General features: G+C 49.2%; 1 protein-coding gene across 2 annotated transcripts; it reads left to right on the forward strand.

Annotated features, from left to right (window-relative positions):
* The first annotated feature begins 1,707 nt into the window (after positions 1-1,707).
* Positions 1,708-21,901, forward strand: GABRP (gamma-aminobutyric acid type A receptor subunit pi). 2 transcript variants are annotated; one of them, XR_013998680.1, is made up of 11 exons: positions 1,708-1,866; positions 5,058-5,153; positions 5,589-5,707; positions 10,251-10,318; positions 11,035-11,252; positions 13,481-13,563; positions 16,544-16,681; positions 17,126-17,278; positions 17,752-17,939; positions 19,890-20,889; positions 20,985-21,607. XR_013998680.1 is itself a non-coding variant. In XM_081135264.1 (10 exons), exons 2-10 carry the CDS (start codon positions 5,101-5,103, stop codon positions 20,190-20,192), a joined length of 1,323 nt encoding a protein of 440 aa, XP_080991390.1. In that variant the 5' UTR covers positions 1,728-1,866; positions 5,058-5,100; the 3' UTR covers positions 20,193-21,901. The 2 variants fall into 2 exon arrangements, 1 of the variants encoding a protein (XP_080991390.1); XM_081135264.1 differs by having other exon boundaries at positions 1,728-1,866; positions 19,890-21,901.
* Positions 21,902-22,787: the final 886 nt, after the last annotated feature.

A 22,787-nucleotide genomic window follows, 5' to 3' on the forward strand; every position in this document is an offset into this window, starting at 1 on the left:
AGATGGGAGATTGGATTGATAAGTACAAACATGAGAAGATACTAACATCAGGATAAAAAGCAATTTATTGAGCATCTACAGTGTTCCAGGTGCAATATGCCAGTTAGTTTCAGATATGCTTTCACACCTGTCATCCTGAATTCTTGCATTACCTCTGAGAAATCATCACCCTCGTTTGTCAGATAAGGAAACTGAGGTCCTGAGAGGTTAAATAACTTGCCCGAAGCCACCCAGCCAGCCGGCCCTTGTTCTTTCATCTAAGTCTCACTGGTCCTGAGTCAGAAGGACACACACCCCTCGCCCTCCCCCCCCCCCCCCCCCCCGCTCCTACCTCCAGCTCTGAACTGTATTTGTTCCTTATGAGCCTTTGTTTTATGTAAGAACATCTTGGAAATTCCGAGAAAAACCTCAAACCACTTTCCATTCACTGAGAACCTGAAACGGCTCCTTAGCCTGTCCTGCTGCAGTGCCTTCCAGGCGCCCAGGTGAAGGTGACCCCACCCACCTTGCCTGGAAGATGAGTCTCAGGGAGCCTACTGCCCACCAGCCAGCCGGCACAGAAATGTTTGCGAGGCTGGCCGGGCTCCAGGGCACACTGAAGAAACTGGTTTGGAGCCAGAGGCATCTCCGGGGTATTATCTATGAGGCCCACCCCTCCTCCTACCTCCTTTTACTTTCTGCAGCTCCATTGTCTCCCTCCATTTCTCTCCCTGTCTTTCCACTTTCCCACCCCCAAGACCAGTGGGGGGAAAGGGGTCCAGGCAGGAGCTTGGCTGTGATATCAGGAGGGTAGGAGGCGCCTGTGTGCACCTTGCCACAGCCTCAGCTCTCTCCGGGGTCCCTCACTGGTCTCTCACTGGGCTTCCTCCCCAGCTCCCAGCTCTGGCTGGGTGCAAAGCCAAGCCTGCAGGAATTCCTGTGCCTTCCCATGGGGCTGGAGCCAACAGTGAGTTCCGGGGCCACTGGCAGCGGTGACAGGAGGATTAGTGTTTAACGAGCAAGGTGGAAGCAGGCCTGTTAAGAGGTTTGACTGGCCATGGAGGAAGGATGCTACTAGAAGGACTTTTCAGAGAATTAAAGAATCCTCTGTGGGAGGAGGGGTGGGCAAGGAGGAGAGATCTGGAAATCTACCAAAGTCTCTCCCACCTCGTCCTGGGTTGGCTACTCAGCCTCTACCCTTCACTCTCTTGGCCCCCACGGCTCTTTTTGAAACTTCCCAGCCTGGAAAGCACATGTTCCCTGGATCTGCAAGTCTCCTTTTATATAGTCGAGGCTTTCTGTTGATCCCCAAACGCTCTTACAACACACAACCAGGGATCAAAATTTCAGAAATGGTCAAGTTCTGTCTTACAGATGCGAAGCTGAGGACAGAAAGGTGAATGGACTTGCCCAAGATCATATATAGTGCTGATGCCCATTCCATTATATCAGGATGGAGCTGCGCCCTCCAGATTCAGCCACCCTGAGACTCATCTTCCAGGCAGGGTGGGTGGGGTCATGCACTCCATTTGACCTTCGTGGGTCTTTGATCTCAAGTTTTTTTCTGTGGTCTGGGAACATAGCTGAGACACAGCTCAGAATCAACCCCCTGGCAGCCAGCAGTCATAACAGGAGCTGGGCAATTCCCACAGACACCCAGGACTCAGAGCTCCACCCAGGGAAGGGGCTGCAGGAGGCTCCGCCCAGCGGCCTGCAGGCCTGTCCCCCAGGGAGAGAGCCACTCCATCAGAGAGCGGCTGTGTGCTGGCACCCGGGAGGCCAGGGCTGAGGATGGGGAGCACCTCGGGGGCCCAGAAGACCACAGCCTGCCTTACAGCCCAGCCTGAAGGCCCAGAGGACCTGCCCTAACAGCCTCGCAGCTGCCTGGTAAGGGCTGGGCCCGCCTGGTGCTTGGAGGGAGGAGAGGGAAGGAGATCCCAACACAAACCCTGCTGGGACTGAGGGGCTGGGATGGGGCCTGGAATTTGCTGAGTACCTACCTCGTATCAGGTCTCCCCACTGTCTGAAGAACTACTGATTACTATCCCATTTCACAGTGGGGAAAATCAAACCTCAGGGAGAAGTGATAGGATCTCAGAGCAGTGGCAGAGCCTAGATTCGAGCTCCTTGCCTGACCCCTGAGCCACAGGTGCGTCCCCCTCTGTGCTGCCCGCCAGGGCGCGCACCGCACAGGTGGCTTCCCTGACTTTCGCAAGGAGGACCCATGGTGGCACGGCCTCCCCTTACCTAACCTCACTTGGGCTCTGCTCCTGCTTCCCAGCAAGGCTTCTGTCCCTGCCAGAGCAACTGATGACACGGGACAGGGCCTGAATAGAAAGAAGTGTGGGGTTCACAGTACTTATGTGAAGGAGATTCTGGGAACGGGAATGGAAAGCCACACACATTGGAATTACATTTGCTTCTCAGAGCCAAGCCAAAGAAAGGTGCCATCAGCCACCTAGGTGACTCTGGGGTCCTGTGTCTGACCCTATCCTTTCTGAGGTGATGCCAAACTAAGTGTCCTCAAAGTGACACTGAAGGCAGCTCAACCCTGGGTGGCAGCAGGCAGGGATGCTACAGAGAGCCTGGCTTTGGGTCCTCAGACGTCCCCATGGAAGACACAAAAGGGAGAGGAGAGTGAAAAGCAATGTGTACTGAGTACTTTCTCTCCCCATTTGTCAGATGGGAACCCCGAGGCTCTGAGAGGTAAAATGCCGCAGGTGTGTCTGAATCCAAAGCTCTGCTCTGGCGATGCCTCATGCGTAGGAGGAGCTCGTTAAGCCTTTGGACAATTGAATGGAGGGATGGGGGGCATGGGAGTCACCCCATGGACCCTCTTAAACTCAATGCTGGGACGGGGGATGGACAGGGATCGGGGAAATGGAGTGAAGGAAGGTTTGAATATGGTCATTGATGGATTTGATAATGTTTGTCTGTAGCTGGTATTTTTGATGAGCGAGAAGGAAAGGGCTGGGGTAGAGAAAAGCGATGGAGTGAGGACTTATGGAGCTTACCTGTGTGGTTTTGTAACTAACAATTTTGAAAAGAACTCAGTATTCATAAATAGGACATATGCTTTATGAACGTTGGTACTTTGAGCTTATGGAACACCTTGCAGCCGTTGCAAAGAGAGGCAGACCTCTGGGTGCTGACATGGGGCTGTGTCTCCAGCCCTGGGAAGGAGCCCGTATCACGGTGCACTGGTTAAAAGTGCCAGGGTCAGCTTGCCGGGATTCAGTTCTGCCCCTCACCTCCTGTGCAACCCTGGGACTGTTTGTTACCCTCTCTGAGCCTCAGCTTTTTCATTTGAAAATGAAGAGAATGGTAGTAACTGCTTCAAAGATTCGTTGTGAGGATTCGAGAGGTTCTTAGCACAGTGCAAGCATGCATTAAAGTGTTTTTAAATGTTTGCTGTTGTTATTAAGTGAAAAAAGTAAATAGCAAGAAATGTATGGTGTTACCCCACTTTTACTTTTTAACTTTTTCTTCACGCAAAGATATGGTGTCCCAAAAAATGTATACCCTCTTTAACAACTGATAGCTCAATTTTGAAAATAAAATGTATTTTAATAAACACTGCCTTTATAAATATTCAAAGTGTGTATATATATTTTTTGGGACACCCTATATATAAATATACACGTGTATGCATAGGTAAAACAACTGTTAACTGTAACGTTATCTTGGAGGTGTGAGACCAGAGAGAAGTGAGGAAGCAACTTACATTTTCTTTAATAGACTTTAATTTTTAGAGAAGTTTTAGGTTCACAGCAATATTGAGCCCCAACAAGCCCAGCCTTCCTCACTATCATTTGTTAAACCAATGAACATACATCGAGACTTACACTTTTAACTTTACACACCTCTATCTGGTTTTTATTTCTTCAATGAGCATGTATCTTCTGTAAGTAAAATGATCTGAGTTAATTAATGGCTGAGTCACACCCTGAGCCCCAGAATGGCTGGATTCTAGGAAGTGACCTGGGTCACAGAGGTAACCCCAAGGAGGGAGGGTCCACCCTGGGAATGGCCTGCCCGGGAATGGGCCTGAGCCCTGCCTACCAACCCCCACTCTGCTGTCACCAGCAGGACCATGACTCGTCACAGGCTTGCCTGTCCGGCCGCCTGCTGCTCTCTCAGAGGAACATCTGACAGCAGCTCCCAACTCTGAGGAGGCCAGGCCACGCCTAGCCTGACAGTCCTCGCCACACATTCTGCTCACCCACACCAGCGGACTGGTTTCGGGGCGCCCCAGGAGCAAGTCCGGGAGGCTGGGGAAGCAACCAGCATCTCCATTCCGCAAAGGAGGGAGCCAGCCCCAGACTCAAAGTTTCCTCTGACTCTCACTAGTACAGTGACCTGTCCGTGAGCCTGTTTCCTCAAGGCAGTGCAGGAACACCTTGGAGATGTTCGAGTTTGGGTCCAGACCACCTCAGTAATGCTAGTATTGTGATAAAGTGAGTCAGAATCTTTTTCCTGGTGGAGGGTCTTGCCTTCGATTTGCAAAAAAATGCAACATCTATGAAGTGCAATAAAATGAGGTGGTCTGCACAGGAATTAACCTGCCCCCCTAACAAGGCCATTGCGAGGCTCGGGTGAGACCCTCTGTGGGAAAGCCCCTAACTCATTCCTTGGCACATGGAAGGCCCTCAGGAAGCCTTCATTTCCTGTCTATGTGACCTGCTTACCAGACCTAGACCTTCATATAAACAAGGCAACAGCTTGTTAGTGTATAGTTGGGGGTGTCCTTCCCGGCAAGGTCAGGACAAGGAGAGGGTAGGGACAGTCTGGGGCTAAGGACAGGCTGGGCCAGCTGCATTTCTGGTTTCGGGTGAACCACTCTCTGAACAAGGTCTGAGACTTTATTTGGGTTGGGTTGCAAATGTGATCCTCCAAAATGAAGCCATTCTGGGGTGGCCCGCAGGGAGCAGGTGCTGTAACTGAAAGGAGTGGAGAGAGGCTGCTCCCGCCTGGCGAGAAAATGCTGCAGCTGAGGATGGGCGGGCTGGGGAAGCTGGGCTGAGGGGAGGCGCGCCTGTTGCACCGTCTGCCTCCCACCTGCCTACCTCTTCCCCCAGGTGATTTCTGCTTCAGTCCTCTCTGCACAAGCAGCTCATCAACATGAGACACAGTCTCCACTTGACTTTGCTGTATCTGAGTCTCTTGGCTGGAAGGTGAGCTCTGCTTCCCCACAGTGGCCGTGGTCTGAACTGCTCTGTGTATGTGCACCGGGTGGCAGGGGTGGGGTGGCAGCCTTCCTGCTTCCCAAGGGGTCGCCTCCCTCATACGCCAGGACAGTGCAGCTTCCTGCCATTTATTCCACCTGGAGAACTCAAGCTTCCAGAATGGTCACAAATGGACAGACCCCTTGTGATTGTTGGGAAGACACTTGGAGGGTCCCTGCATTACCACAGAGGGGCAAATGGATAATGAAATGGAGTGGGATGGGGCCATATCCATTTGGCAGCTGAAAAGGAGAGATTTCTCTTCGGGAAAGTCACCGCGGGTACATGGGCACAGCCGCGTACATGCAGACGCAGCTCCGGTTTGTGTACACATGCTAGTCACACATCAACAGGCATGTGCACGACACCTGCTTTCTTTTCCAGGATGTGTATCCAGGGGAACCGGTTCACCGTGGAGGTCGGCAGAAGCGACAAGCTCTCCCTGCCGGGCTTTGAGAACCTCACTGTAGGATATAACAAGTTTCTCAGGCCCAATTTTGGCGGTAGGTCATCCTTTTTGTCCAGGACATCAATTCAAAGGACAGGAGCAGAGGAGGGCTTCGGGACAGTGAGCCGCCCGTTGCCGCCCGCAGCCCGTGAAGGGCTGGCAGTGATGGATGAGCGCAGCCGCGATGAGTTTCCACGCGACCTTGGAGAAAGCACTTTGTCTCCCCTCCCGCAGGATTCAGAAACCCCCCTCCCCGCTAAGGAGGTTATCGAGCCCCCTCGTCACCCCTCACACACTGTCTTCCTTCTGCCCTCCCCCCTGGTGCCATCACTCACGGAATTCTCCCTGTCTCACCAGGACAAGTCCACCTGGCCTTCCCGCCTTCAGCCTGCCCCCCAGGCCCACCCCCACTCTGCAGCCTGGACCCCCTGCCTGGGTCCTTTGCCTGCTCAGAATACCTGCCCGCATCCCAACATCGTCAGCATAGAGCCCAGAGCCCTTTGCATGGCGCCCAGGCCCTTCCCAGCCCAGCCTCTATCTGTCTGCCAGTCCTACCACCTCCAACTCTGTCCCCTATGCCCTCCACACAAGTGTGCCCCAGCGCTCCCTGGCCTCCCTGGCCTCCTTTGCTGAAGCCATTCATCTGCCAAGAAAGCCTCCTTCCAACTTCACTCCCTGGTGAAATGTCAATTTTCTTTCAGGTCTCAGAGCAAAGGCTTCCTCCTCTGAGAAGCCTCCCCTGATTCCTCCAGGCACCATCCCCTTCCTTCACACTTTATTTTGAACGTAATTCCAAATCATTGCCATTACCTGGTGATACTGTCTCTGTCACTGGTTTTATGTCTGTCTCAGCTTTGGGTTGAAGCCCCTGGGCGAGTCTGGCTTTATTTACCTCACTAACCCCAGCAGCAGCTCGGGGCTTGATGTACAGGAAGCTGGCAGTATCTGTTGAAAGAATGAGGCCAGGAGGGAGGGGCTGAGACCCCCCCATGCACCCCTGCACAGGCCTCAGGCTCTGTTTGTAAAATGCGAGGCTGCACCCAGGTGGTCTCTCGGGCCTCATCGCACAGAGCAGAAAGTAGTAGAAAGAGCCTTGGACTTGAACAAACCTGGGTTTGGCTCCTGGCTCTGCACGTGGCAAGCCCCTTAGCTTCCCCAGCCTCGGTCTTCCTTTCTGTAACCTGGGGCCATGTGATCCGCCTGCCGGGAGGGTGGGTGCGGTGAGGCGTGCGAACAGAGCGGTCCCTGCAGTATCATCGGGGCGCAGGCTCTTTTAATCCCGTTCCTTCCTGCTCCCCCCCTCAGGCGATGACATTCTCGCTCAGGTCTAGGATTTGTGGGTTAGTCCAGGTCCTGTGAAAAGCAGGGACCGAGAGGGGGTTATGTGTGCAGGACACTGTTTGGGCAAAACCTGCGAAGGGATGTGGAGCGGGAAAGGGGAAGCTGGAGAGTGTCAGGTGCCACACAGGCCTGAGCGGGAAGGAGAGGGAGGGGAGGAAGGTTGGGGGGCCTGTCTTAGTGAGCAGTGGAGCTCCCAGGGTGCTTGCAAAGGCTCCCAGAGTCCGGAGCCGAAGTTCCCATCAGAGGGGTCTCCCATCTCTGTGCCTTCCCGGATAGGCCCCCTGCCGCGTTCCCTGGCTGATGGGGTATGGGCCACGGGAAGGGTGGCCTCGGAGCAAATGGGGTCATCGATTGCAGAGCACAGCAGCTGGGGCCCTCGGTCAAGCATTCCCATCAGTAAGCGATCTGATCTGAGATGCGTGTTCTCGGCCACACAGTCAGGATTTGAGGTCCTTATGATAGGGAACCCAGGGAGCTTCAACCTCCCCTGGTTGTCCCGGGCCCAGCTGATCGCTAACAAGCATGTGAGCCTGACACTTGGCTAGGTCCACTCATCAATTTCTCCGCCTGTCAAATCCCGGTTAGGCCCAGCATCCGGGATGCTGCCCTTCTGTTGCGGGCTCACTGGCCAGCAAGATGCTGGGTCCTTGGGCAAGGTGTTCCTTCTGAGCCTGGAGTGGGTCAAGGGGATGTGAGGCCCAGACCCTCCCTAGGGTGGAAACGGGGCAAGGGGTGCTCAGTCAAAAAGCACAGCACCCAACCCCTTTTTTGTGCCTTGTGGCACTTTGACTCCAAAAGGAACCTACACTCATGTGGCAGCCTGGGGCCCATGGAGGGGTCGTTGTTCTCTGTAATATCTGTCCACCCAGGTTCTAGAACCCTGAGTTTCCTTAAGAGACGAGACCCACGCAGGGTTTCTCTGGGACTGAGCTAGACAGGTTTGCAAGCAGGCCCTGTGAGCACTGCCCAGGAGCTGGCTTTGACCTCCTTTCCTGGGAGAGAGCTGCCCTCTGGTGGCACAGCTTACATTATAAGTCAGGGGAAGGACGAGCAAGCTCTGGCCCGCAGAAGCACCAGCCGAGGCCAGGCCTGGGCTAACCCATCTAGAAACAAACAAAACAGAAAACACAGTGGGGCTGGAGCTCTCGAGTGTTTTACCGTTTTCCACATGCCTCAGGAAGGCAACTCGCACTGACCCACTGGCCACTGGGTTCCAGGCCCTTAAAATAACCTTCCCAGCCCAACCCTTGCTGGGAGGCATTAGTAGCTCTCCTTCACAGGTGAGACACAGTAGCACAGAGAGGTTTAGAAATTTGCACAAGGTCACACAGCTATGAAGTGGCCAGCATGGGCTCCAAACACTCTGACTCCAAGTTTCTCTTCTTGGTGCTGCCTTGAGGGGTAGAAAGCCACCTAGCATCACACTACTTCAGCACCTTCCAGGGTCTGTCCCCAAAGATCTCCCCTTTCCTACCAAGTATTAACAACAAATATTAACTTCATTCTTTTTAAATTTCATTGGCTGTAAAACTCCATTTCCAAAGTCCTACCTGTATTCTATGGCTTGGGTTCCTTTGATGAATAATTAGGTCACTCTGCCTGATTCCCCCTGATTAGATGTCCTTAAAGCTTCCCTGGAATTCTGCCTCTCCCCTTCCTGGTTACTGCATTGTCACAGTCCCCTGAGTCACCCCCCGTATTTATTGCAAGTGAATGCTAGTGCATCTATTAACCTGACCAGTAAACTTGTTCCTTTTCCAGAATTAGCTAGGATTACGGAAGAGAGGAGGGAGGGAAGGGAAATGCCATTTACTGGGTACCTATTATTACGTGATAGACACCATGCTGGGAGCTTGAGCAGATAACTATTTCTGAGCCCCCTCTTCACACCCAGCTGGGCAAGCATTTGAGGTATATTCCCCCTTGTCCCCCCCTTGCCAAGGAGCCATCACACACCTAATCCCAGTTAGCCCTCTCCCTGACCCTAGTTGTCCTTGACGTTACCCCCACTTACAGGTGAGAAAAGTGCAGCTCTGAAGGATTTGTAAGTTTTCCCAGGTCACCAGGCTGAGATCAGACTCACATCTTTCTGACCCCTGGGCTCTCGTTGTCTAAGCAAGAAACTTCTCTGGCCTGGTCTCAATCTCAAGAGTTAGGACTGGCCCTCTTAGGAGTTTGGCCTGAGTGGGGAAGGTTCTGGAATTCTGAATAGTTTAGGGTCCCTAAAGAGTAAAGGAAGAGCCCTGGCTGGTGTTGCTCAGTAGTTTGAGCATCAGCCCAAGCACCAAAGGACTGTGGGTTCAATTCCCGGCCCGGGTACGTGGCGGAGGCAACCAATCAATGTGTCTCTCCCACATCGATGTTTCTCCCTCCCTCTCTCTCTCTCCACCCCCTCTCTCACCACTTCCTCCTCCCTCCCTCCCATCCACTCTCCCTAAAAATCAATGGAAAAAATATCCTCAGGTGCAGAGTAACAACAAAAATTAAGAATAAAGGAAGTGGGGGAAGGTATGATAGGTGAGCGAGGGCTCAACCGTGAACAGTCTTCAATGCCATCTTGTGGCAAATTTACTTAATCAAGGGGGAAAAAGAGATCTGAGCACAAATTCCCAAATCTCAGTTACATTTCTACATAAGTAGTCGCTTGCATGCACTGTAGGAAAAATCCCCCAAGTATGAAATAGCAAACACCACTATATACTTTAAATATGCGTTAACAAATACAGTGTGTCTCTCTTATATTAAGCTAACTATATATTTGGGCTTTTTTTCCGTACGAAAGGGAGGCACAGGCTATATGATGTTTTCTCCTGAGGGGGGTAGGACAGAAATGAAACTTGTACTTTATCTACTTCGAGAGCAGCAATTTTCAACCATTTTCATCTCAGGGCACATAAACTAATTACTGAAATTCTGCAGCACACCAAAAAAATACATTGTATTTTTTGCCAATCTAACAAAAAAAATAATTTTGATTCATTCATGCCAGATGGCTGTTGTTGTGTGGCTGCTATCATTTTTTTTTATTGGACAACCTAAGGGAAAAGCGGTCAGGGCCCCTGACTAAATAGTTGGGTGTTGTAAAAATTCCTGCGGCACACCGGTTGAAAATCGCTGTTCTGGAGCATTTAAAATTTTCCAACAGGCACGTGTTACCTTTGCAATTTTCTAATTTAAAAAGAATATGCTAATGTAGTGTTAGGAAACCTTCTGCCAGTGTTTCTATGTAAGTCTCTCTGGTTTTTCTTCAATCCTAGGAGAGCCCGTCCAGATAGCCCTGACTCTGGACATCGCTAGTATTTATAGTATTTCAGAGAGTAACATGGTAAGTGAGGCCCCGCCGTCTGCCACCCAGGGGTCCCCCTCTTTTTGCTTAATGGGGGTACATGAAAACAGAACAGACTTACAGCCCTCCTGCCCTTGGGATGGCCGAAGGTGGGGGCCTATCCCGAAACTCGAGACTCTGGAAGATTCTTGTAAAACAGATCTAACAGGTCAGGAGGAAAGAGGAGAGAAACGAGGGAGTGGAGTGGGCCCGTTTGGTGAGGGATAAACGTCAGGGAAGACAATGCCTGTGTCGTGGGGAAGCCGGAGGATCGCGTGGTCCCTCCTAGGGCAGGAGACCAGCTGATGGAAACCGAGAATCACCTCCCTGCTTTCAGCCGTCCCCCCACTTAAGAGAACAAGCCACAGACAAGCTGACACTAAGGGCCGTTTGGCAGGAGGCCCCGCTGTGCATTCGGGGGAAACCCTGGACAACCCAAGCAGTTAACTCCCGAAAACCTGCAACCATTTGACGGGCCCTTTGTGATCGAGGGCAAGTAAGTTAAGGCCCGAACGTGCTCCTCCCCGGCTCCCTTCGGCCGGTGGGGGTCACTGTCGAGAATAAACAAGGTGCTTTGCTCTCTTACGGCTACAGGCCGTCGCCCCAACACAAACTAGCCACAGTGTCTACCACTGTAACCTATGTCCCTGACCCAATTGGAGATTTCAGAATCTTTTTCTTGTCATCCATTTCTACCCCCGCCACTGTCCCCCAAGGACTACACGGCCACCATCTACCTCAGACAGCGCTGGACGGACCAGCGGCTGGTGTTCGAGGGCAACAAGAGTGTCACTCTGGACGCGCGCCTCGTGGAGTTCCTGTGGGTGCCGGACACTTACATTGTGGAGTCCAAGAAGTCCTTCCTCCACGAGGTCACCGTGGGAAACAGGCTCATCCGCCTCTTCTCCAACGGCACGGTCCTGTATGCTCTCAGGTGAGTGGGTACCTGCAACCTCGGGGGGGAGGGGAAACAGGTGGAGGAAAAGTGTAGATTCACCTTGAGGAGTTGGCACCGGCACTCAAATGGCCCTGCTGAGGTCCCCTTCTCACGCCCCCGCCGCCTTCCACCCTGGGTCCCAAGCCAGAAGGGCCCTCCTCCTGTTCACTGTGGTCCCGCAGCACCTGCTGAATGACTGCTCGGTGCCGGCCCCACTCGGGACTCTGAGGATACAGGGGAGGCAGACACTGTCCCCACTCAGACACACGAGCTATGAAGGTCCAGGGTGCAGGAGGCCTGGGCTGGTATGTGGTTTGGGCCTGGAGTAGGTACGTGGTTTGGGGCAATGCCCTAAAGAGCAAAAGGAACTTAGCGAGGGGAGAAGGTTAGGGGACAGCAAGAGCAAACAGACGGCCATACCAGCACGTGGGGCTGGGGTAGCTGCAGAATGCGTCTCTACTTGTCCCAGTCATTTTTTGTACAGAGAATCAAAACGTGGGGCCCCAAGGCCTCTGCCACTGCGGCCATGGGCTTCCCTTTGCCCCTTCCCCAGATCCCTGAGGTCAAAAGTCCTCCCAACCAATTGTCCATCAAGCCACTAACTGGCTGGAACCCAAAGGTGCCTCACTGTGCAGCGTGAGGCAGTCCACGGAGGTGGCCGTGCAAACTGAATGCTCCCGGAGGCCTGGGGTAGAAGGCCAGGAACCGAACACTCATGGGGCTAATCCTTAATCCCAAATAAGAGGATGAAGCTATGAAACCAAGACTGGGCTAACCAATAAAATGAAGTTCTGGATTATTCTTCTGATCCTCCCCGGCTACACTGAATTTGCCAAGCTCAGCCAAAACCCCCCCACCTCTTTCAAGAAGCCTCATGAGCCCCTGGCTGAGCAGCTTAGTTGGTTAGAGCATCGTCCTGATCCGCCAAGGTTGCAGGTTCAGTTCCCAGTCAGGGCACGTGCAAGACTCAACCAATGAATGCGTAAATAAGGGGAAGGGCAAATCAATCTCTCTCTCGCCATCTCTACCTCCCTCCTTTCCTCCCTTCCTCTCTCTCTCAAAATCAATTTTAAAAAATTTTTAAAAAGAAGCCTAATGAGATCTCTCCCTTGACCCCCAACTCCAATCAACATTAGTGTCCCCCTTCCCTGTGTTCCCACAGATGCGTGTGCATGTGCCTGTGCATACATGTGTCTGTCTGTATCATGGCACATAACACATCTGTTGTGTACAAGGGTTACCAGTAGTAGGTGATGGTTAACAGCCTGGCTCTAGAGTTAGACTTGGGGACTAGTGCCCACCCTGTCCCTGCTCTGTGACCCTCAGGCAAGTTACTTGACTCTCTGAGCCTCAGTTTCCTCAGCAGCAGCAGGAGAATCGTAATAGTTTCAATCTCATAAAGCTATTGTATAAACTCAAAGAGATGATGCACGCAGAGCGGTGAGCCCAGGGACCGGCTCGTGGTCGGTAAATTGCAGCAGTCGCTATTCTGTCTCCCTTAAAGGAGTGGGCACCATGCAGAATCACCTCCGCCTTCCCAAGCACCCAGCACAGTGCTTAGGAAATAAAGGTGCTTAGTAAAAATGTCTGACACTGAGGAAAAAGGAAGCTACCGGTCTGCCTGTTGAATCTCCATGGGGAGGGCTCAGCCGATGTTTCACTGCAAGTCTCTGGATGTTGGTCCTTAGGACCCACGGTGCCTGGTGCCCTTCAATGCCTCCCACTTCTTCTGCATGCTGATCCTCTCCAGGAGGGAGGGACCTGGGCAATGGTGGAGTCTCCTACCCGGGCCCCAGCCCCAGCTCTGCCACTAAGAGCCCTATGAGCCTAAGTGAGCCCCTAAGTGTGTTGTCAAAGGGTGACGGTAGTGACCATGATCTCTGTTCTAGCTTCTCACGGCTTGTCATGCAGATGAAATTTAAAAACTGGATGCAGAAGCATCTCAAACAAGCCAATGAGTGATTCTGTTCTGCAGTGTTATTGCAAGTTTGCCTCTGAATTGCCAACATTCCAACTCCTACGTTATGGGCCCCAGCTTTAACCGAGACTCAAGGGTGTTGCTTAGCACAGAGAACCCCAGGAAAGCTTTGAATGCAGGCTCCAAGTCACACATTCACTGTAAGACTCTAGGTGAAAGTCCTCGTGGAGCAGCCCTTAAAAGGGAGTGCATATACTCTCTACAGCATCCTCATAACACTGTTTCGAACCCATCCTTCCTTTCCTAGAATCACAACGACTGTTGCCTGTAACATGGACCTGTCTAAATACCCCATGGACACACAGACATGCCAGTTGCAACTGGAAAGCTGTGAGTATACATGTCCTGCAGGCCTCTGAGATGATTTTCCTGAGTGACTTAGATCTGTGTCTTCACAAAGAATATGCTCTACATAGTGGCCTTTCTATTCTTGACGTCTATTATGCCAGATTTGGCCCTTCTGACTGTACATCCAGAGAGATTTAGAGACTGCTCACAGACAAACCTCCCAAAATTACATCTTTTGGGGAGGAACATTGTGCACTGAAATAGAATATTTCCACCTAAGAGTAGACAAGACAGCCAAGGACATGGGGGTCAATAGGACCAGGAAGGGGACTCAGAATCTGCTAGGGCATGGAAGCCAGAAAGGACACCGCAGAGATTAGAGACAGCAAATATGCAAAGCAATCCTGGATGTTTAGCACTGCTTTCAACTTCTAAAAGAAATTGTTTGATATATATAGCTTAACACAGTAATGCCAGTACGTGGGCATCTAATCTGCATTCTGGGGACCTGCTCATGATGGGGAACAAGCATTTACTCGATATGTGTCAAATGGCATTGTTGCGTAATGGCCATTGCTCTCTAGTAGGCTTCTCTGAAATGTCCACCGAACCTGGGGGAGTGGTACCTGTGATAGGTGTCCTGGGAGAAGGGTGCCACAGATAGGAGTCATTAAGGAATCAAGGCCTGGCTTGTGCAAGGAAGAAAAACCCTAGTCGAGCTCTGGAGACCGGGGGGTACTTCTAACATGAGGACACGGTGGCCAACGTCTAAGAGCACAACCATTATAAGGCAACAGTCATTTTTCAGAGGCAGGCATTTAATTAAAGACTCAGACAGGCAGATTAATTACCTTATTGATTAAAAGCATGCATAACCTTTGTGGAACAATACAGCTGTTTGGGGGCAGAATACAGCTTGAGGTTATCAAGACAAGAACTCATTTTCAGCCCTACGTGGCAAAAGTAATTGCCCTCCACGTGTGGCTGTTCTCGTCTCAAATCCCAGCAGTGAGATTCTCCCGGAAACTTCAGTGCTCTGCCTGCACAAACACCATCACCAATGAGCAGAGGGAGCTTTTGTTTAATGTTTATTAGCAGTTATTTGGGTACAGAAACCTCACCAAGGGTTTTGTCCTAAACCCCACCCCTAGAAAAGAATGGATACCATTGCACAAAGCAAACTGTCCAAGTAGGGGTTTGTATGATTCATTTTTTTATATATTTTTAAAAATTTCTTTGGGATCCTAGGCCTATTTGGACACCTCATTTTAGTAAATTTGGGGGTGCTTCTAAGGGAGAGTCCACAGAGAGTTTCTACCTGGAAATCTAAGAGCCCAGGACTACTCCCTTGCCTTTGGAGGGGAGATAACTGCTTCTGGACAGGGGATACCATAGCTAAGACCCCACAAAATGCTAGTCCAGCACTGGCACTCCATTCCCAGTAGACTGGGAAAGTGAAGGCATCGAAGTCCATGTTTAAGGTCACAGGTACCAGAAGCACTGGTCTTTTTCTATCACTGGTCTGTGCCTCCAGGTAGGTAGAACTGAAATCCCTGGACCTGTTTCCTCATGAGTGATGTGGGAAAAATAATAGTATCTGACTCAGAGAGTTATTTTTTAACAGCTTAATTGGGGTAAATTTACATACGGTAAGGTTCACCCATTTTAAGTGTACAATTCAAAGATTTTTAGTAAATTTGCCAAGTTGTGTGACTACTGCCACATTTTATTGTGGGAACATTTCTGTCACTCACAGAGACCCCTTGTGCCCATTTACGGTCACTTCCATTGCCACCATCAGCCCCCAGGCAACCGCTAATCTACTTTCAGTCTCTGAATTTGCCTTTTAGGGATATTTCATATAAATAGGAGTGATACACTATGTTGTCTTTTGCATCTGGCTCCTTTCACTTAGCGTAATGTTTCTGAGTTCTTACATGTCTGGCCATGTAGCAGTACTGCATCCCCTTTACTGCTCTATTCCTCGTTATTCCGTACAAACAAATACAAGCAGGACGAGGCCCTCTGGCTTGTTTCCACCTTCTAGCTACGATGAGTAATGCTGCTGTGGACATTTGTGTACAAGTCTTTTCGTGGGCATGATTTGGTTTCTCTTGGGCAGATACTTAGGAGTGAATACTGGGCCAAAGGGTAAAATATATATTATATATAATATTATATATAATATATATGCCATATATAATATTATATATATGTCAACTATAAAATCCATCCCAATTACAGAAAATGTAGAAAGCACAGCATAGGGAATATAGCCAATAATATTGTAATAACAACATACAGTGACAAGCAGGTACTAGACTTATTGGAGGGATCACTTGGTAACTTATATAAATATCTAACCACTGTGTTGTATACCTGAAACTAATATAGCACTGAATGTCAACTGAAATTGAAAATTTTTTTAAAAATTAATGTGAAAAAATGAAGAAAAACAGAAATGTCTACCTTGCCAGTTTGTGAGAACATAAATGTTTGCTAAAAGGCAGCTATTACCACTATTACCAACTCGATTAGTAAAGCTGCTTTGAGATTTGTCAAACACCTATGTTTATAGACATAGAGTGGTTGGCTGCAGGGTTTTTGTGTTTGCAGTTTTTGCCAACATGGAAATATGAACAGACCAACTGTCAAGTACCTGGGAACACTGTCCCAGGTGTCAGAGTGCCCTGCAGGGCACTAGCTAGCAGACCTGTGTGTTCACACGTGTGCAATAAGTATTTCGACAGTGAGAGGGGCCCTGCTGGAGGCTATCCTCCACCAGGCCCGTGCTTAGCACTGCCGGTTCTCGATGGAAGGTGCCCGGCCTCGCAGGGCAGCTCACTCCGAGCAGGCGCTGCAGTTGCACTTGAGAAGCCGTGCCGACTTCCACACGGGCTCGACCTTGGGCTCGCACCATCGAGACAGAGGCCTGCGGTGTCCAAGCGTAGCATTGCCCAGACCAGCTCAGTCCCAGGTCAGCCACCGCCTTGCACTGACCAGGGCCCTGTCCCGCTGCCAGGGGGCTACGACGGAAGCGACGTGGAGTTCAGCTGGCTGCGCGGGAACGACTCGGTGCGTGGGCTGGAGAACCTGCGGCTGGCTCAGTACACCGTCCAACGGTATTTCACCCTGGTCACCAGGTCGCAGCAGGAAACAGGTAAGTCGTGGGGCAGCCTGCACGAAAGCAAAGTAACTGAGTCAGAAATAGCCTCTCTTCTCCACTTGATCCCTTGGGGCCCGGGAACCCCTCTGCAGCGTGGTGGGTGGTGGGGTCTGGAATTGGCACTTTAACCTGCTCCACTCCCAATACTAAAGTGGCCCCCGAGGGGCTCACCGTCTGGGGAGGTAGATGACAATGACACCTGCAGCTACGATGCTGCAGGGAGCACAGGAGAGGATCTTGGGTGGGGGCATCAGGGCGCCTATAAATCCCACTCTACACAACAGCGTCTTCTCTCATGGAAACTGCGACGACAGTTCATGAGGAAGGGGGGTTTGGTGACTAACAGGTGGCTTAGCGGGAGTGCGGCTAAATAAACACCCGGGGGAGCCACTCTGCTGCGGGAGGGCCCCGCGTCCTACCTCTCACTCACCCTCTCAGGAAACTATACGCGATTGGTCCTGCAATTTGAGCTCCGGAGGAACGTCCTGTACTTCATTTTGGAAACCTACGTTCCTTCCACTTTCCTGGTGGTGCTATCCTGGGTTTCGTTCTGGATCTCCCTCGATTCAGTGCCTGCGAGGACCTGCATCGGTGAGAGCTCCGTCCTGAGACTTCTGCGTACCGGGCCCTCCCCCTCCTCTCCTTCCACCATTGTTTTCATTGATACTCGCAGAGCAGTTCCAGGAGTTAGTTTCTTGAGAGATTGTTTTACAAAGACTAGAAAAGAGAGAGACCACTCTAGAAGTGCATTTTTAAACTTTTACAGTGACAGATGAGGGGATGCTGTGATTAGGTGGTCTGCTGTCAGTTATTTAGCAGACTGACCCCCCCCTCTGCAATGAGAAGACAGAAGGTGAAACATTTAGAAAACCCTGTCACTCGTATCTGTCCAAAATGCACAACTCGACTCTGCTCCAGAAGGCCATGGCTCTTCAAAATGAGCTGAGTTCCGTTCCTGAGCCCTGTCCCCACCTTGCCCGGTCCCGAATGGAGACAGTCTGCCAGGTAATGGTGGAGGGTTCGCTGGCCACCGACGGGGGAACATTGCCTTCCCGTTTTCCCAGGAGTGACCACCGTATTGTCAATGACCACCCTGATGATCGGGTCCCGCACTTCTCTTCCCAACACCAACTGCTTCATAAAGGCCATCGACGTGTACCTGGGGATCTGCTTTAGCTTCGTGTTTGGGGCGCTACTGGAATACGCGGTTGCCCACTACAGCTCCTTACAGCAGATGGCGGCCAAAGACAGGGTAAGAATTTTGAGGGCCCTCTGTATGATTCATCACTTGTGCCGTGTGCTGGTCAGCAGGTCAGCAGAGATCACCTTGACCCTGTTCCTGTCCCCCACGATTCACTTTGCTCCAGTGATTCTCATTCTTTTCAAGCAGGAGCTTCTTAATTTTCTAGCAGAAAATAACTATGTCATCTGTATGCAATGCAAAATCACAACTACAAGAACCAGCATCCATGAAAAACCCAATATTAAACCAAACATGGTCAGCTGCTTACAAGTTTCAGATAAATATGTATTCACTATTGAATTCTTTTGTCACACTCTTGTTTTCTTAAATTATACAAATAGTGGTTTACTGAAAAATGTATGAAAAAATCAAATTGTAGTAAATTTCTTGATTAGCATATTTTTCTGATTGGAAACGCGGTCTAGCTCTCAGAATAATGATAATGGCTGTCATCTATTGAGCACTCACATGTGCCAGGCACCATTTAAAATGCTCAGAGCAACCCACTAAGGCTCCTTCCGTTGTTATAGTTGTGGAATCTGAGGTACGGGAAGGGTAAGTGACTTTTCCCAGGGGACACAGATAGTAAGAGGTAGAGCTGGGATTTGAACCTAAATCTCCTTGGCGCCCAAGCCTGACACTTATCTGTTATTCCTACTTGCGGTGGGCAACAGGCCATGCTCTTAACTGTCATTCTCTAAAGGCCTATGGAAGGAACCCCGGGATTCTTTGGAAGCCCAAGTTGATAGACATTGGCGTATGAAAGCTCATGCTAACAAGCAAAAAAACCCATAGAGATCTAATACAGAAGAGATGCCCACCTTTAGCAGAGCGCCAGGACCAGATGGGGTCTAATAGGGAGGAAATGGAGAATCGGAGTAGCTGCCTTTTCCCTTGTGTTCGGCTATCTTGAGCAATGTTTCGCACAGTCCTACTACCCAAGTAACAAAGGCAAATGACATATGTGCCAGCCAAAGAAGAACATGGATTTCACCTATTTTATTCCCTGTATTACCAAAAAAAATCTGGATTTGGTAGATTGGCAAAAAGGGAATTGGAGAATTACTGAGACCTGTCACTGAAGACACCAGAAAGCCCTTATCTCCACCCCAGAGTACTTGCTGTGTGTCAAACAGCTTACCAACATCTCGTTTAGTCCACCCAACAACCCGTGAGATGGGTACCATTATTATCCTAATTTTACTGCTTAGGAAATGAGATAATTGCTCATTTTACTGCTCATTTCCCAGAGAAATGAGATAACTCACCTAAGACTCCACATCTAGTAAGTGGCCTGGCCAAGGACCCAAACTTGGTTCTCTCTGACTTCACTACGCTCCCCACGTCCTCTGTCATACCAGCATGTTGGCGAATGAATGGCAGCTCCCTGGAATTTCAGGGATCATCACTCTTTCTGTTTGTGTGGCAAAGACCTCAAGACACTGCTGATTTCTATTACCTCTCATAATCAATTGCTCCCCCCTCCCTGGAACAGAACGGAATTCATCAAATACCTACTAAATGCTTTACATAATTGATACCATTTAATCTTCCCATCAGACTCATGAGGCAGGCATTAATATCATCACCAGTTTGCAAGCAAGGAAATCAAATTTTAAAGGCATTAAGGTGTCTAAAATCTCACCAGAGCGAGAGACAGAATGGGACTTGAGCGCAGGCCAGCCGACTCGAAGCCTGTGAGTTTAGCCTGGCACACACCCCGCACAGCTCGAGTGGACAGTGGCTGTCCTTCCTGCCACGCGAGCTGACGACTAGGGAGCGGTGCCCACGGCAGGAAAACAGGACCGCCCAGTCTGGCTTAGCAGCCAGTTTCCCACGCACTCAATGCCACTCTGTTTACCCGAATGATGCAACCCTTAGACCTCAAGGTGTATAAGTACCCACTGATTTATCTTGCCCTGTTGAGCCTTTTGGCTAACTGTGTTGTCTGTGAACTAGGGGGTGCCGAAGGAGGCAGAAGAAGTCAACATCGCCAACATCATCAACAGCTCCATCTCCAGCTTTAAACGCAAGATCAGCTTTGCCTCCATTGAAATTTCTGGTGACAACGTTGACTACAGCAACCTGACCATGAAAACCAGCGACAAGTTCAAGTTCGTCTTCCGAGATAAGATGGGAAGGATTGTTGATTACTTCACAATTCAAAACCCCAGTAATGTTGATCGATACTCCAAACTACTATTTCCTTTGATTTTTATGCTAGCCAATGTATTTTACTGGGCATACTACATGTATTTTTAAGAGTATGTTTAATAATTCACATGCCATAGGACTTCAACAGAATGAGATCATGATGTAAATGGTATTCTAAACCAAGCGTGCACCCTAATCCAATGGTGCTACAAGTAGCTAAAATAACAATTTAGCATTTCTTCTCAAAGAATGGACACCGTGCCCCCCAACCATTATTTAAGTTTGTACAAGTTCTTGCACTACAGAGTCTTGTAATAGAAACACCAACCCATTCCTTTTTGATCTTTACAAAAGACATTCCCATGGAGCCCAAGATTACAAACCTACTCAGGGTTGGCTGACTGCTCAGTGGCTCCCTGGTCTGCATTTACCTCATATAGAAATATGAGAAGGAGGCCATTACATGTACTGAGCAACCCTCAAGTGGCAGGAGTTGTTTCTGAATTAATCATACATGCTATTTATTAAGTCTCTGTAGTGTTTACAAAACGCATTGTTGCCTATTTAGGGAGCAACATTTTCTAGTTTTCGTTATTGATTCAAATGGAATGTGGGACTAAGATGACTTGCTTGAAGTCACTGTTTTAACTCAATACCAAGGTGAGTTTTTAATACAGTATTTAATACCACAACAGAATTGTCCCCAAATTCCAATAATTCTTACCATTGAAAAGTCAAATGTAAGTGAAGAAAAATCTAATGGATCAATAATCTCACACAAATCCCTTGTTTCTAAGATATAATGGCTTCCCCAAACTGGAAGGGCTCTGGGGCTTTAGCCCCATTTGGCATGCCTTGTCCCTTTACTGTTTTACACACAGCAGCCCTCGACATTGCTAGAGCCCTTCCCCCATATCGGGGATGGAAATGGAGGTTGCTTTGTCTTGTGGTATTTTGACTTACCCTCGGAGTCTTGGTGTGGACAGCTGCCCTGAAGACTTGCAGTGTTGAGTCCATTTCCACCTGCTGTTCTTTCCCAGCAGCGGACCCCCGCATCCTTCCAGGAGGAGCTTTAGTCCCCATGCTCTAATGACCAGGAATGATGCTTATTAGATAATAACCTGCATTTCCCAGGGACACTTGGGTTAGCACTAGTAAGCTTGGCCATGCTCAGATCCCTGAACTGCTTTGAGTGGCGTATCCTGCACGAGTGGGAGAATGTTGGCCCTGTGCCGTGAACTGTCTGAGGCACAATGGGACTTGCCAGAGAACCTATGTTCAGGCTGCAGGTGAACCATCTTTACCAAGTCCGGCCATTCTCACCCTAAAATACAAGTGTCCATCTCTTCTTGTTCCGTGGCCAAGTTCAGCCAACAGCGTAAGTGGCAGTGAGCAAGTGTGCCACGAGAGTTCAGTCTCAGTCATTTTAAAGAATCTCCCCATCTTTAATTCTTTAGCTTCCTTTTTAGTAAATGTATGACTTTACCCCTCCTTTCAGAAATAAAAGCTGGCTTTGGAAGATCATCTCTCTTCTGTAATCTCCTGTGCCGCAGGCTCTCATTCTTTTTCCCCATTACACTACTTCTCACAATTTAGTTTCTGTGGGTCTGATCACCTGAGCTTTTAACAGAATGTTTGTAATAGGAGCAGGGTTACTAACAGAGGTGGGATGTAGTTGTATGGTTCAATTATATTTGTGATTTTTACAGAAAGGCTTAAAAGGAAATATCTTTTCTGAAACCCCATTTAAACATTATATGAAGAAAACTATAAATATGTGAAACTGTGAAATAAATATACCTTATTAGCTACCAACCAAATCAAGTGGTCATCTATAGAACGACTGTTGTAAGATCCCATTTGGAAAAGGTATATATCATAGTACAAACTCGGTGGGCTCACACTCTTCCATCCTCATGCCCCCCCCCAGGCAGTACACGCGCACACACACACACACTCACACTTACACACATTCACACCCCATACCATTTCCTGCCAAGGAAGATAACCACTGGTGACATAGACAGTCAATGTGCTTTCCGACCTCACTGCACTACAACACTTGCCTTGCGGTTAGGCAACTGGGCCCAGTGATATTGAAAGATCCCATTCTCAGACACGTCACAGATTCCCTCCCAAGTCTTCCTTATTGTTTTAAAATTCTCTTTTGTTCTTGTTAAATGAGATTTTTATAGTTTGAGAGTATACTTTGGGAAAAAGAAATCTTGGATTCTGAATCACTCTGAACTCCAACATTGGAGTTCTCAGTATAAACTCCAAGTATTCTATATCTGCCCCATGTCCCACCTACCCAGTCAGTCCCAGGACTCACTTTATTCAAAATACTTATTTCTAGGGTAAAAAATATTAATACTAACCTCTTGATACAATGGGACTTCCTAAAGACATGAAACTAGGAAGGGCTGAGGGTATTCTAAGTCATGGAAATATAATTGTTAAATACATGTCTCATGTTTATGAATAATTAAAATATGCATATATAACACATAATTTTCAAGAGCTTTTGTAGAAAATTTATATATATATATAGATATAGATATAGATATACACGTATATGTGAGTGTATCATATTGCACTTTATTTGAGTTGAAAGACATTGTGTCCAATTTCGATCACCAAGAAAAATAGAAGAAGTGATTAATGGAAAACAGGTCCAATGAGAAGACGATTCTGTCCCTTGAA

This window comes from Miniopterus schreibersii (assembly GCF_964146895.1).
Source record: "Miniopterus schreibersii genome assembly, chromosome: 4".
In the NCBI taxonomy this organism is placed as follows: Eukaryota; Metazoa; Chordata; class Mammalia; order Chiroptera; family Miniopteridae; genus Miniopterus; species Miniopterus schreibersii.

What these genes read in the sequence shown, in the direction of transcription:
- GABRP (XM_081135264.1), top strand. Translation starts at nt 5,101, where the DNA reads ATGAGACACAGTCTCCACTTGACTTTGCTGTATCTGAGTCTCTTGGCT. An exon ending in TCTCAGGCCCAATTTTGGCG is followed by an intron (nt 5,708 to 10,250) that starts GTAGGTCATCCT and finishes CTTCAATCCTAG; the next exon opens with GAGAGCCCGTCCAGATAGCC. An exon ending in AGATGGCGGCCAAAGACAGG is followed by an intron (nt 17,940 to 19,889) that starts GTAAGAATTTTG and finishes TCTGTGAACTAG; the next exon opens with GGGGTGCCGAAGGAGGCAGA.